We start from the raw sequence: 15,370 nt of genomic DNA, 5'->3' as shown, positions 1-15,370 counted from the left end.
GAACTTTGTACTTACTTACCATCTCTAATGCTTATTGGTATTGATACTAGCCCCTGTGTGGTCTCACTACGAAACAAGAGCATGTTCAGCTCCAAAATGACATCAAAATAGTTTTGCACTTTAAATTGTTTGTACAAAATTTTCACTAGTTTTTTTCTTCTTTCAATCCCAATCTTGGTTATGGGAATCAACCCAGCCTTTCGTTGAAAGAGTTCCAAGCGTTGTATTTGGTGGCTGTTATTTTGCCACCTTTTGTATCTTTTGCCTTGTTTCTATCTAATCGACGGTACAAGGGGTCAGTTGCGGCAGCTATTTATACTTAGGTTGCTTACAAACAATAGTGAAAAGCGTTAATGTGTTACAGACGCAGTTTCCACCTCTAAACACAAATGGATATCAGAACACTCTCGGTGGCACTGCACAGCAACATGGCTATGCGACGCCACCTGTGATGTCTTTCGGTCATATCGCTAACGGAGATTCTAACCATACTGCCACATCTTCGCCTTTCGGATCCTCGACCTATCTCAACGGGGGTCCAAGTGAAGCCAGCGAGGCCCCACATGTACCCATGGGACTCAAAGAAACAACACAGGTACCCACCTCAATAATCCTTATGCTTGCCTCTTTGCTCTATTTCAGCTTACTATCTCGCTAATTGCAGAGTAAAATTACTCTCTGATGTGGCGTATAATTTATGCCGACGGATAAATTGAAGTTTTACGAAAAATTTTGTTCTTTTTAAGGACAATAAAAACTACTTCAGAAATCTTTTAGATTACCACATTTTTATACTTTTTAGGTTTTTAATTTGACTTGAACATGTTCAATCTAAAAATTTTGTTTGAAAAATGAGATGCTTGCGACACCACTTTATACATTTGAGCTTTAGTTACAGATCATGTTGTCCGATCTAACTTATTGTTTTATGAGGAATTCTATATTTCCATGATTGGACAAAGATGGTTGAAATAATAATTTTGATAAAATTCTATGGATTAAATCGCATGAATGTATCTATTCTCCGCGCTTAAATTTGAAAATGTTGGCGAGAATAAAAGTCTGAACCCACATTTCTTAATCCAAAAAACTAGATAGGAAACAAAATATTTAGAAGCAACACTTTGTCATGTGCTTCTATCCGAAGTTTTTCAGCGTGTAGCGTTTTTCTATCTGAAAATAATGGTTTTGTTTGTGGAAAACTTTGGCAAATCATTTGTATATCAAAAAGAAGAGGAACGGCAAAAGATGATTGTGTAGTGCTGCATTGCTTACTTTACATGCTCGGAAATTACGTTGGCCAAAACTAGTTTTTCCTTACAATTTGTGTGGTAGCAAATGTTGATGCTAGATCAAGACAAGGCGGCTCGTTAATGTGCGTTCGCACATGATGTTCCGACCCGAGCTCATCTACATTTTTGACTTAATTGTCAACCAAATGTTTAGTTGGTAATAGATGTTTGACTTTAAAAAACACGTTACAAAACGTAAATACTAATTGAATTACATAATGCAATTTCTCATTACAGCGCCCACGAGATCTACCAATAAAAAGACTACGAGAAAAAACAGCAAACAACAAAATATGGAAAAACAAAATTTTCACGGCAGAAACCCAATATATAATTTTAAAAGCACCTAGTAACAACGTCAAAATGCAATCAGATAAAACCTTAACTCCACAAATTTAGTTTTTGCTAACTATACAGCAGATGTATGTTTTTCATAATGAGATTAGGTAAAAAATTGACATAGAGAAAAAAAAATGAGGTTAACGTCAAAGATCAATCAACATTTCTTAAACCAAATAATTTCAAAACTCTAAAAAAATCTTTAGCTTTTTAACAAAACAATTCTTGATAAATTTACTAAAAAGTCAATATGAAACTAATGGGACCTGTCTTTGCTGAGACTAAACCATAGGAATAAACTAAAAACGCAGAAAATCTCAAAATAACGAACAATTTACACAAAGACGCAGAAAGTCTCAAAAAATTAAGAACAATAACATAAATTATTGAAGCCATTAAAATCATCAGCTATTATCTGAATTTTATTTATTTTTATTTCAGTTTACATTTATACTCATTTAGCTAAAACTATACTAAAAGAGAAAAGAAGTTCGTTCATTTGGGCCACATTTGAAAATCATTGGGATCTGTTATTACCTGAATAAGCTATAAGAAGAGAAAAAAGAAACACAAATACACCACTCACAATATTTTTTATGAAAACGCATAATGTCCACCGAACAAAACATCAGTTACGACAAATTATTAGTAGACAAGTTGTTTTTTCAAATTCAAGGAATTGGAGTGGACTTCTCAATGACGAGAATAAGCTGACGAAAAGAACAAAAAAACTGAAAAGTTTGAAAAATCTTTGAAGATGTATAATATCATAATTTTTAAGACTATTGGCTTTAAACTGACTGCTTCGGGTAACATCACTCATTACAGGTTTATGGGCAACATGACAGGCAACATCAAAGGTTTGTGAGATCGATCAGAATTTTATGGCTACCTAAAAATAAAAAAAAGCAAAAACAGCAAACTCACAAAAATTAAGCGAGAAAAGTTTCAAAGCCATTAGAGAATGAACTTTTCAGTATAAACTCTTCTGTTTTCAATTAATTTTTTAACAGCAAGGTGATTGTTTGTATTGTTACAAAATGAATTGAAAAACAACAAATATAAACAAAGATATTAAAACCACGAAGTTTTTGAGAAAAGCCCTAGTATCAAAGACATTAAATTCAATTATTTTCAACGCAGTTAATTAAACACACTAAATTCTGCCTCGATGAAATAGCAATCATAGGTTTCATTCATGTGACATCAATAACTCCATCACAATAAGTCGTATGGCAAAGAAAAATACATCAAAACCACGAAATTTTTGAGAAAACCCATAGTATCAAAGTCATAAAATTCAACAGCTTTCAACGGAAGGCATTTAATACGCTAAATTATGCCTAGATGACGACAAGGATGTTTTCAAAATTTATCAATAAGACATTACAACAAGTCATTGACTATGAAAACAACAACAAAAACAGGCAAAATCCAAAAGTTCGGTAGAAAATTGAGAGAAGAAAGGGTCGAAGCTATTTAAACCATAAGCTTTTTTTCTGAAAACTTTTTCAACGATCCATTGAACGTCTTCACTAAACCAATGGGAGCTATCAATATTAGGATAATGTAGTACGATTTCAAAAGGAACCAAAATTACTAAAAAAATCAAAAAATTATAAAAATTATGAAAACTCGTGCACCGAAGTCAAAAAAACCAATTGTTAGAAGACAAAACCGCTAACTAGATAAATTGTTGTTGATGCAGAAAAAAAGCGGTTCCGTCATTACCGAGACTGACTTACAATCCACGAAAATAAGCTTAAGATTGATTTATGTTCAAAAAAATTCAAAAAAAAAATTTTTAAAGTCTTAACAGCCATTAATCTCAAAAGTTTTCATAGGAATTCAATGAATACGCTCAGGTATGCAAAGTTGTGAATACAAAGATGTTTTTCATGCCTAGGTTATCAATAAGACATCACAATATGTCTTATGACTATGAAAAAAAAACAACAAATACAGGCAAAAACCAGAATTTCTTTAGAAAAATGGGAGAAGAAAGTGTTGAAGCCATTTAAACCATATTTTTTTCTCAGAAAGTTTTATCTATGATCCTTTGGACGTCTTCACTAAAGGAAGATGTAGCCATCAATATTAGGATTACGTGATAAGATTTCAAAATGAACCAATAAAACGAAATGTCCAAAAAATTTTTTAAAAAATTTGAAATCTTGTGGCATTGAAGACGTATAACCAATAGTTATTTGATAAAGCCGCCAATGAGATTAACGTATTTTGCACTGTTATGAAGGAGTTCAATCCTGTTTTACTGAGACGAACTTATAGTTCACAAAAATAAGTTTATGATTTACTAATGATTTGAAAATTTATTTTCAAAGTCTTAACAGCCATTAGCTGTCCACTCACAGCACTAGATAGGTTTTTTTAATGCTCATTAGCAAATCTATTACACCTTTAGTCAAAAAGTTTATGCCATAGGATTATAAAACTTTAGTAAAACCTCAAAAAATAAATCAAAATTTCATTTGAAATTACGAAATTTGAGATACGAATGCAAAAAAAAAACATGAGCGATCCCTTCGAAACAAATTTTTTGTTCATTGGGCTTCATTTGATCGTAAAAGAGGTTTGTCCTTAACGGAACTTAGATATTAAAAGTGTCTAGTAGTCTCTAGGTGACTTGAAAAAACAAAAAAATTGCAAAATTTTCTAAAAAAAGAGCTCCCAAACCTAATTCGAATTCTTTTTATATATTAAACTTCCCTCTAAGACTAGAACTAGTCTTTATTATCTCCTTTCGTCTATTAAAAACCTAAAATTGATTTACTTTTTGGCGTGAAATCTAGTTTTGAATTAAATTTTTCGTAGAAAAAACGTTAATTCGAACGAAAATTACGGTAAAAGTGTACAAAAGTGAACCAAATATCCAGTGTTCTCATGAAACTTTAAGCCTCGATAACTCCTCGAAGAAAAACGAAATTCAAAAAAAATTTTTTGATTTCAAATTCTACGCTGGACGAGCTTTTTAATGATACCACGCACATTTCTCTACGATGAATATATGGGTCGGCCAAAATTCACGGAACAAAAAAAACCCATTTGAGTATATAGTCCCTCCCCCCCCCCCACAAGTGGGATCGGAAGAAAAAATTAGAAATCGTTTGTTTGTTTTTTTTTCAAACAGAATAGTAATTGTCAAAATATACGGATTATGTACTTCAGGGCTTATTAATTTGCCAACCGTTGTAGACCATTTTTCTTGAGATGGGACGCTTTTCAGAGATATCTTGAGGAGAAGCGCTCCGTATGCGTTAGGAGCTTTTGATGTAAGATCTTGGAATTGATGATTAATCGCCAAAAGTATTATATATTAAAGTTTTCTGTTTTGTGCGACAGAGAACTCTCAAAAGCAACAATGTTTTCTGAATTGTCGGGCGACTAAAATAAAATACGAACAGTTTTGGCAAAATTTTAGCATACTCATTCTGTTTTGGCCAAGTTTTCGAAAATATTTAATTACCCTTCCAATTGAGAATGCTCGTTTTATGTCAGGTTGCGAGTAGAAATTGTGAAAAATTTCTAATTCGGTCAAATGCCTGATTCAATACGTAAAAAGATGATAGGAAAGAATTGATTGCTAAAAGTTTACTTAATTTGAACAATTTTGGAAGCGGTTAATGGTGTGATTAGATTCTGACTATTCCCGTGGAAGAGCGACGGTACCTGGACGCGAGCCCAGCTCAGATGAAGCAACAGTTGGATGTATGCAGACAGACACAGGATGAGTTCAAAGTGAAAGTGGAGCTGACCTCGCACAAGGATCGCTCTCTCAGTGTCATGATTGAGGGACGCAGAGACCAAGTGCTCAAAGCCAGAAAAATGATTCTGTCCAAAATACAAACTCAGGTTAAATGACATCTTACAATCAGTTATCCACTTTGACCAGTCCTGCTTCTCTTTTAGTCATTTTAAGCCAGTATACCAACCAGTCCTGCTGCTATCGATCCCAGAGTTGCATGCTTTTAAGTACTGAGCAACGGTATCAATCAAGGAATGAGCTGAATGAAGTTTGTAGCAATAATATTAGTCTTGCAGGTCTTTTCGTATGCCATCTATGTCCTCAAAAATGGTATAAACAGGTAAAGCCCGGATGGCATTAGGTTCTCTTAGAGCCTTATGGCTCACTAACCCCCCAACCTCTCTCCACCTCCCACCACTTTATCCCCCCCCCCCCCACTCAATCTCATTCCACCCGCAAGGTCGCCCCAGCCCCCGCTCACTCACCCCATCCCCTCCTCAATGCTCAACCCTCTCCCCCTCAATTAAGCTAAAGCTAGCCTCCCTAAGCAGCAGCAGCTAACTACTGATAAATCCAACCGCTGGCCAGTCGTTTGCAGCAATTCACACACGACGTTAGTCGGTTGTTTTGGTTAACCGCGAGTGTTTTCACAGTTTGAATCAAGCAATCAAATTGTATTGCAGGCAAAAGAGACTATTCATATTCCGAAGGAGTTCTACGGTGCTATAAAGGGAAAGGGCTCGACTAAGCAGAGGGACCTTGAAGAGCAAACGGCCACTAAGCTGATGTTTCCTCCGCCTAGCTCCCAGGATGAACACATATCAATTGAGGGAACCAGAGAAGGAATCGCACATGCCAAGCACAGATTGGAGATAATTGTGGCCGAATTGGCCAAAAAGGCCACTGAGAAGTTCTCCGTCCCAAAGGTATCTCAATTTTATCTGGTTACAGCTGCAAGGCTTAAGCAGAGCGTAGCTATATTGCGGTGTACGTGTTTTTTTTATAGCTGCGAAGCTGTAAGCTGAGCGTAGCTATATTGCGGTGCTCTTGGTTTTTTACAATTCAAAGAATTTGTATTGTATTGGGGCGCTGTCTTTTTTTTTAAGATCTGTTCACACATTTTCATGATTTTTGAAGTCAAATTGGAGTAGTGATTTTGGTCACGCCGAAACAGGAAGTGGAGCGAAAAAGCGAGTGGTTTTGCGGCGTGAATTTTTTTCGCTCTAATTTTAAAGTAGAGTGAGAAAACGGTGTTTGAACAAAAATTCGCTTTCTCGCTAGGGGTTTTTTGTTCACATGCGGCAATTTCACTTTGATTTTTACTGTTTTTTCGATTTTTTGGATCGGATTTTTTTCTAAATGATTGTCTCAATCTATTCATAGTCCGTTCAAGGTCTAGTTTTCTGTTTAGTCAATGAAAATTCTTTGAATTGTGCGTCAGGACTTGTCCTGCTATGTTTTGCGTTTCGTCGTCTGACGCTCTTTTTTCGTTTTACATTTGTTCACACAGCAAAGCTGAAAAAGTCAAATTTTCTGAATGACTTCTTCCTCTCACTAACGGCATTTGCGCGCGTGACGTCATTTCTCACTCGCTTTAGCGAAAGTTGTTAGGTTATTTGCGTGATTAGATTTTGATCATACGTGATTTACCTCACTCAATAAAATGACTTTTGCACATTAAAACTTAAGTTTAAATTGAATTTGTTTAAGGTCAAAGGAACTCATATGTGCAGTAAAGGTCCCTAATAAGAGGCTTCTGTGGAATGAATTTTAACAAGATTTAATTATATATCGCTGAATGTTTTTTAGCCCAGTTTTTTGAGTGGCGTGGATTTTTCAATTTAGATCTGTATCTGTTTCTATCTCTATTATATGGCACGCAGCTCTATTCTTTCGCAGCTATTCCGGCAAACTGCCGGCTATGTTTACAATTCAAACCATTTAAGTTGTGTTGGGGCGCTGTCTTCACACATTTTCATGATTTTTGGAGTCAAATTGAAGTGATGATTTTGGAGTGTGATTTTGCGGCGTGGACTTTTTTCGCTCCTGTTTTAAAGTAGAGTGAGAAAACGGTGTTTGAACAAAATTTCGCTTTCTAGCTAGTGGTCATTGTTCACATACGGTATTTGGACAACGATTTTTACTGTTTTTTATAGCTGCGAAGCTGTAAGCTGAGCGAAGCTATATTGCGGTGCTCTTGGTTTTTTACAATTCAAAGAATTTTCACAATTCAAAGAATTTGAATTGTATTGGGGCTCTGTCTTTTTTTTAAGATCTGTTCACACATTTTCATGATTTTTGAAGTCAAATTGGAGTGGTGATTTTGGTCACGCCGAAACAGGAAATGGAGCGAAAAAGCGAGTGGTTTTGCTGCGTGAAATTTTTTCGCTCTAATTTTAAAGTAGAGTGAGGAAACGGTCTTTGAACAAAAATTCGGTTTCTCGGTAGTGGTTTTTTGTTCACATGCGGCAATTTCACTCTGATTTTTACTGTTTTTTCGATTTTTTGGATCGGATTTTTTTTCTAAGTAGTTTTCCCAATCCATTCACAGCTCATTCTGGACCTAGTTTTTTGTTAGAAACAAAATTACATATCTCACTAGTGGTTTTTGTTCTCCCTAGCAGCATTTTGACATTGATCTTTTTTTTTGTTTTTTTTTCATCTGATTTTTTTTAAGAAATGGTTTTCCCAATTCACTCGTCCGTTCTAGGTCTAGTTGTTTGTTAAGTCAATAAAAATTCTTTGAATTTTACATCAGGACTTGTCCTGCTATGTTTTTTTGTTTCGTCGTCTGTCGCTCTTTTTTCGTTTTAAATTTGTTCACACAGCAAAGCTGAAAAAGTCAAATTTTCTGAATGACTTCTTCCTCTCACTAACGGCATTTGCGCGCGTGTCGTCATTTCTCACTCGCTTTAACAAAAGTTTTTAGGTTATTTGCGTGATAAGATTTTGATCATACGTGACTCACCTCACTCAATAAAATGACTTTTGCACTTTAAAACTTAAGTATAAATTGAATTTGTTTAAGGTCAAAGGAACTCATTTGTGCAATAAAGGTCCCTAATAATAGACTTCTGCGGAATGAATTTTAACAAGCTTTATTAATTTATCGCTGAATATTTTTTACCTAGTTTTTTGAGCGGCGTCATTTTTTTTTCAATTTAGATCTGTATCTGTTTCTATCTCTATTATATGGCACGCAGGTCTATTCTTTCGCAGCTATTCCGGCGATCTGCCGGCTATGTTATCTATTCGGTCTAGTTTTTTTAGTCAACGAAGATTCTGCCAGGACTTGTCCTGTTTTGTTTCTTTTTTGTTTCGTCATCTGACGTTCTATTTTCATTTTACATTTGTTGACACGGCAAGATTTGTTTCTCGTTTGTTTTACATTTGTTTCTCACTCTCTCTGGCAAAATTTCTTAGGTCATTTGTGTGACTAGATTGTGACTCACTCACTCATAAAAATGACTTTTGCACATAGAACTTAAGTTTAATTTGAGTTAGTTTAAGGTCAAAGGAACTCATGTGTAATAAAAGTTCCTATTAAAAAGGCCTCTCCCAAATGAATTTAAATAAGATTTTTGAAAGTTATCGCTGAATGTCTTTACATAGTCTTTTGAGTGGCATCGATTACTTTTTCACTCTAAATGTATGTTTCTATCTCCATTATACGACACCAAGTCTATTTCGGAGCTGTGCCGCCTATGTTCTCGATCGGGACTATAGCAATTAGGTTTATAGCTGTAAGCTGAGAATAGCTATTTTGTGGTTCTCTTGGTTTTTAAAATCCAAAGATTTTGGATTTTATTGGTGCTCTGTCTTTTTTGCAAGATGTTTTCACACCTTTTTCCATGACTTGAGCAGGGCATCGATTACTTTTTCATCCTATCTGTATGTTTCTATCTCCATTGTACGGCACCAAGTCTATTTCGCAGCTGTTCCTGCAATCTGCCGTCTATGTGCCCGATCGGGACTATTGCAATTGTGTTTATAGCTGCGAAGCTATAAGCTGAAAATAGCTATATTGCGGTGCTCTTGGTTTTTCAAAAACCAAAGATTTTGGATTGTATTGGTACTCTTTTTTTGCAAGATAAAAAGGCTAAGTTCAACGGGAATCCTGTTTCATTAGGGGCACTTAGCTGGTTTCAGTATTCCTTCAAGTGCTTAGAGTAGTGAAGCTGCTGAGAAGGTCTTAATTCAAGGTTAAAAAAGTCATTGTTAGGAGTTTCTGAGCTCAAAAGGATACCTTAGTTTCACGTTTTTTTGGTACTGCAAACATCAACTGCGCAAGTTTATACTAATTGTTTTTTGTAAAGTTGTCATGTTTCGAGCTTTCCAGCCCCAGCCGAAGAAACATCCTCTGGTTTTTCATAGTAGTGTACATTGCACATTTTTTATTAACAGTGGAAATGTTTTCAACATTTTAATATCTCGAATTTTTGTGATAAAATTTGAAATTTGTTTCAAAGTCTCCGAAAGTTGTTCCTTGTTCCGATTTTATGAATATCTATTGGCCGGTGAAAGTTTTTTTGAGCTTAAAATTGGGTAACTAGATAGTTTTTGAAGACAATGTAATGTTCTGAAGATATTAATATCACGAATTTTAGCAACATTTCAATAAAATTTACAATTTTCTTTTTTTGTCATTTTTGTCAGTTTTCAAGTTTTTCAAGACTCAGGAGACAGTTGACCTCTTGTAGGGTCAAATTGTAGGTGAATGCATGGTTTTTGGTTGTTATGGAATGGTTTTGAATTTTTGTATATCGGGAATTTTTGCAATTTGATAGAATTTGCAATTTTTTTCAATTTTTTATCAATTTTCATGGGCCAGTGAACTGTTTAAAGCTTGAAAATGAGTTACTGGATAGTTTCTGGTGAGAATGGAGTGGTTTTTCTTGATATTAACTTGACGAATTTTAGCAAAGTTTTAGTAAAATTTGCGATATTCAAATTTTTTAAAATTTTTTGTCACTTTCAAAGTTTGTCGATCTTTAAGGGCCAATGAAACCTTTTTAGGTCTTGCAGTTGTGTTACTCACAAAAAATTGTTGGTATTTAGCAATTTTGCAAAATTTTGAAACTTTCAGTAAATTTTGCAATTTTGTTAAGAGGCCTATCTTCAGAGGCCAGTAAACATCTTTGAAGGTTTTTGTGGTTTAGTGTGTTTACTAAATGTATCAAATTGGGCCGTCAGCGCCAATTTCAAAAGTTTCAGCAATGATTACACTTATGTTTACTCCGTTTGATTATTTTGGTTTCGACAAAGTTTTTTTGGTTGGCTCTGTTCAATTGATCGGCTGGTCAGATAGAGTAGTTCTGATTTTTTCATTCAATTCTAAGGATTGTATTTCATGACTTGTCCTGCTATATTTTGATTCGTTGTCTGGCTCTTTTTCGTTTCACTTGTGTTCTAGAACATTCTTTGGCTTCATTTTCAGTCACTTTTTAACGCTTGATTTCTTGCTTTTTGCGTGACCTAAATTGCTTGCCTTCAGAAATTATGTCTGTTGCTAAAAAGAATTTCGATTTTAAGATAAACGGCGATAGGGACGAGATAGCCGAGCGGATATTGCTTCCGATTCTTACGCCCGGAATTGAGGTTCGAACCTCTCCGTTGTCAAATTTTTTTGCACCCAGAAATATTCTGTCCCTTTGAATTTGAAGTTTTAAGCTGGTCGCCATCTTTTTGCCAACTCACTTCTGTATATCTTTCTATCTGTATTTTACGGCACGCAAGTCAATTGCGCAGCTATTCCGGCAGTATTCCGCCTATGTTTTGAAAAGAGCAGATCCCATCTCACGCATAAATACACTGGTTGGGTAATCGAAAGCACTTGTTTCAATAGCTTTTAATTTTGCTTTTCGCCCTTCTGTTTACTTGCGCAGCTGTCCCTCACATTCTCTTGAAATGAAATCTCAAAGGTTATTTTCCGTTTTGTGATGAGACTTTTAAGTGAAAAAATACTTTGAGAATTCTTGTTCCATTTCAATAGCCGAAAAGCGATACCTGGTGTCGATTATTGGCCTTCGCTTGGTTCATACAATTCAAGGCCTTTGACTTGTATCTTGGCGCTGGCCTAAGATATGTTCACACATTTTGATGGTTTACTCAATTCTACTTTTAAAGTATAGTGGGGGCATAGGATATTAGGCGAAAGCTCGATTAGGTGAAGCCAATTTGGTAGCTATTAGGCGAAAATTTTCGACGAAAGTATTCATAGAGGGTGCTTAAAATTCCGCTTGACGCTATAGGGTTCTCAATTGTCTCAAAACATTGTCTGTTCATCCGTGTCAATGGTTTTTGTTCACGTGACTTACCTCAATCTTGAAATATTCTTTTTCTCCCAAATTAATTTTCTGCTACCTTTAACTGGAGGAATTGTGTTCAATTGAGAATATCTCAGTCTATGTGAAAGTTGTTTGGGGGCAGCTTTGCATAGGACAGTCTACGTCTTAATCATTTACATATATCAAATTAATTTGCATAAACCCCTTCGTCAAATTTTTTAGGTCTCGACTTTTGAGACTACCGGGTTTTAAAGCTATCGCAGCTATTTTTTGACGGTCTGGCTTCTGATTTTTGACCTCAATGTTCCTCGACTCCAATACCCCAAATGGCTTTTTAGTGCTGTAATTTAGTTCTAAATGCTATAGATATAATTTGTGTATTCTTAAGTCCTGTGCTTCGTGATCATTGGAATCAGCTGTAAGATTGCTTAGAAAATGTTGATTAGTTTTTGTCCGAGTTTTCTTAGATTTTGACTTTTGTTTCTTTTTCTATGGCTGTTGATAATATTTTGAAATTTTCGACAGTACCAGAGTTAATTAGCTCAAAAAGATATTCCACCAGAATTTGGCAGCTATGTTGGCCAGTCCAATGATTTTGTTTTCTCGCCTTGCTTTTGGCAGTTTGGTTATTCTGGTTTCTTTTGCTTCCAGTAGTTAATGGTAATAACTGACACAATTCGACCCTACAGTTCAAGGTTTTTGGATTACATTGGTGCGCTGTCTTTTTTAAAATATTTTCACCTTTTCGAATTTTGTTGTCAATGAGAAGTCAGATTAGAGAGGTGATTTTAGTCATACTGGAGCAATTAAGGTAGCGAAAGAGCGAGTGAGTTTGATGCGTGAATTTCTTCAAGTGGCTTTTAAAGTGAAGTGATAAATTGGTATTTGAAATTTTTGGTTTTTAAAACATATTTTTTTCACATACCGCAATTTGACTACCTAGTGGTTTCAAAAGTCACGAATGTGTTATAATAATAATGGTTTATTTTTCAATATTGGTTTTAAAAAACTAATAGCGATATTCTGAGTGCGTATATTTGTTGTACTTTTTAGTGTCATATCACTCAATAGCTTTATTCGAAGTTCTCATCGGTTGAGGCTAAAAAAAATCAAATTATTTGTTTAGTTCATAGCTAACGTTTTCTCTGAGTTTGACACAAATTGTTTTAAAACAACAATAGCGAAGTTTTGTGTTTGCCATTTTTTATCTAGGTTGTCTAATAACTTAGTATTATTAATGACAAGTTTCATCTATTGCTTATGAGGCAAACTTGATATTACATAGTGATATGAGATGATAGTGTTGATTTTTATGACCTTCAAAAACTATTTTGTCCTTTTTTGCGGATTATTTAGATACTGTTTTCAAATGTTTTTGGTAAAATTTTGAATTTTGCCTTTATCTGTTGTTCCTTTTTTCCCTTTTTACCTAAGGGAAAGGCTTATGTTTCTTTTATGATCTCTTAAGTGTGTTTTTGTTTTCATTAAGGATTTTAGCATGTAGAATGTATTTTTTTGTAAATGCTTCAGATTTTTTTTGCCATGTTTCTGTTTTTGCCCTTTTTGTCTGTTAGTGATTTACACAGATTGGTTGTTTTTATACTCAATCTAAGGACACGCGTTGTCAACATTTTTATCAATTGTTTTCCTGTTGATTTTCCTTCTTGTTTGTGGAAAAAGAAATTAAATTTTTTTGTTTTGCGCGTTGGCACTTATGTGCTTTCTGATAGTCAGACTATGATGTTGCTGGAAAACTTTGATAATCAGGTCCATGTCATTAGTCAATTCTTTGGATTGTCATTCAAGACTTGTCCTTCTATGTTTTTTAATTTCATTTTACCGTTCGATCACGTTTTTGGTTTTACTTAAGTCACGGCTTTCGCCATTGACTCCTGACTTATCTCACTGACTGTCTCTACTGAATGGTTTTTGAGTTCTTCTACTTCTTGAATTAAGCAGCGTAGTGAAAACTGTAAAGGCCAAAAGAGCAATATCGGAAGAAACGGGATAAACCGATAAAGCCCGGTGGTTCAGTCATAGTGCATTAGGTTATCAAAATTCATTAGAGCGATTGATAGCTGACATTAGCATTAAGCCCAATAGCTTTTAGTTTTGAAGCTCAATTTAGTTTGATATTAGAATCTAACTTAAACTGTACACCAAATTGGAACATTTTTTGGTACTTGGAAAGAAATTCTTTCAATTTTTGTCTCTTCTCTTTTTTAGGTTTCAGTCCAGATGAGGTTCAATCGGGTCAACGGTGGTTATTTTCCTGCAATTTGCCGGCTGTAGTCTTGGTTAAACTTTTCTATGAAAGAGAATTGCTTTGGTCTGACTCGTTCTGTATCTTGGAGGTGATTTTGTTGCTCTATTAGAGGGAATACTGTATGCGATGCACTATTAAAGAGCACAGAGTCTGATGTTTCCACTGAAAAATGAATTCTTTTGGTTCCCTGGGTGATAACTTGTTTTTAATTGCTCTCAAACGAGGTTTGTAGCAATTATATTAGTCCTGCCGGTCTTTTTTAAATGCAATTTTTCGCTTGACCGATTTTTCGTCTGACGCTTTTGACTTTTCGTCCTCAAAAACGGGATAAACAGGTAGCGCCCAGCGGGCATTAAGTGCTCTTAGAGCCTTTGAGCTCTGTTTCAGCTCAAACTGTTTTGGAGACTTATACTTATGGTGTGAAGGGCGGTTATTAGAGGTTGAGACAAACCCCCCCCCCCCCCCCCCCCTGTTGACCCCTCCCCCACCCCAGACCCCCACTATTGCCGCCACCCCCACCGCGCTGTTGCCCCCCCCCAACCCAGTGTCCCTCACCATCAGCCACCGGTGCACCCCCGCCCCCCGTGGCTAGCTACTGACGAAGCCAACCGCTCGCCGGTCGTTTGAGAGCAATTCGCCCGACGTTAGTCGGTTATGTTTGTTAAATTTGTTTGGGTGTTTTTTTGGGTTTTGGATCGTATGCTTTTGTAATTTGGTGCCTTTGTTTGAGAAAATGACGACATTTCGGCGGCTTTCGTCTTTTTGTATGTTTTTCTTTGCTCTCAAATGTAGTTTGTAAGGATAAATTATTCCTGCTGATTTTTTCAATTTTTCTTGGGTGATGCGATTTTTCACATCGATTTTTTTAATGCGATTTTTTTTACTTTCGTCTGATGATTTGACTTTTCGTCGTCATAAGGAATAATTAATGTTGCGTTGCAACACTTATTTTGTTGATTAGACTTGCTTTAAACGCTTTAAAGACTTAAATGCTTTATGCTTAAGAAGAACTCAAGCTCAAAAGGAAACAAGTGTTGTTGATAAAATCAGATAAAATTATGGTTTCTTAGTTCAAATCACGTGGTAATTTATTGTTGCGTTTGTTGAAGAAGTCATCTTGAATTGAAGTTTTGAAGCTCTCGCAATATGAAGGTCAAAGGGTTGTTAACCACAACATAACCCGGCCTCCTTGAACGAGTTCAATTGAAAAGTAATTTTGAAGTCACTTGAGACCTTTGACAAGACATTTCACAGAAAATTTTTGACGAGGAAATTGTTTTCTGAAAATTGATTGTTGTTTGCCTTGTTGTCATCTTCGTCGTCGTAGTCGTCATCGTTGTCGTCTTTGTCGTTGTCATCATCATCATGCTCGTGGTCATTATCAACATCATCATCATTGTTGTCGTCATTGTCGTTGATGTCA

General features: G+C 35.5%; 1 protein-coding gene across 1 annotated transcript in view; it reads left to right on the top strand.

The window, feature by feature from the left end:
* The first annotated feature begins 367 nt into the window (after positions 1-367).
* The window catches only part of LOC142339970 (vigilin-like), a 121,257-nt gene continuing 106,254 nt past the window's right edge, over positions 368-15,370 (top strand). The window contains exons 1-3 of the mRNA XM_075390349.1: positions 368-595; positions 5,286-5,501; positions 6,078-6,320. Coding sequence (XP_075246464.1) covers positions 452-595; positions 5,286-5,501; positions 6,078-6,320 — 603 coding nt within the window. The 5' untranslated portion in view covers positions 368-451. The remainder of the gene's footprint in view (positions 596-5,285; positions 5,502-6,077; positions 6,321-15,370) is intronic.

The sequence above is a fragment of the Convolutriloba macropyga genome, chromosome 1 (genome assembly GCF_964194025.1).
Source record: "Convolutriloba macropyga chromosome 1, txConMacr16.3, whole genome shotgun sequence".
Classification (NCBI taxonomy): domain Eukaryota; kingdom Metazoa; phylum Xenacoelomorpha; order Acoela; family Convolutidae; genus Convolutriloba; species Convolutriloba macropyga.
This window is presented reverse-complemented; position numbering and strand designations above follow the sequence as displayed.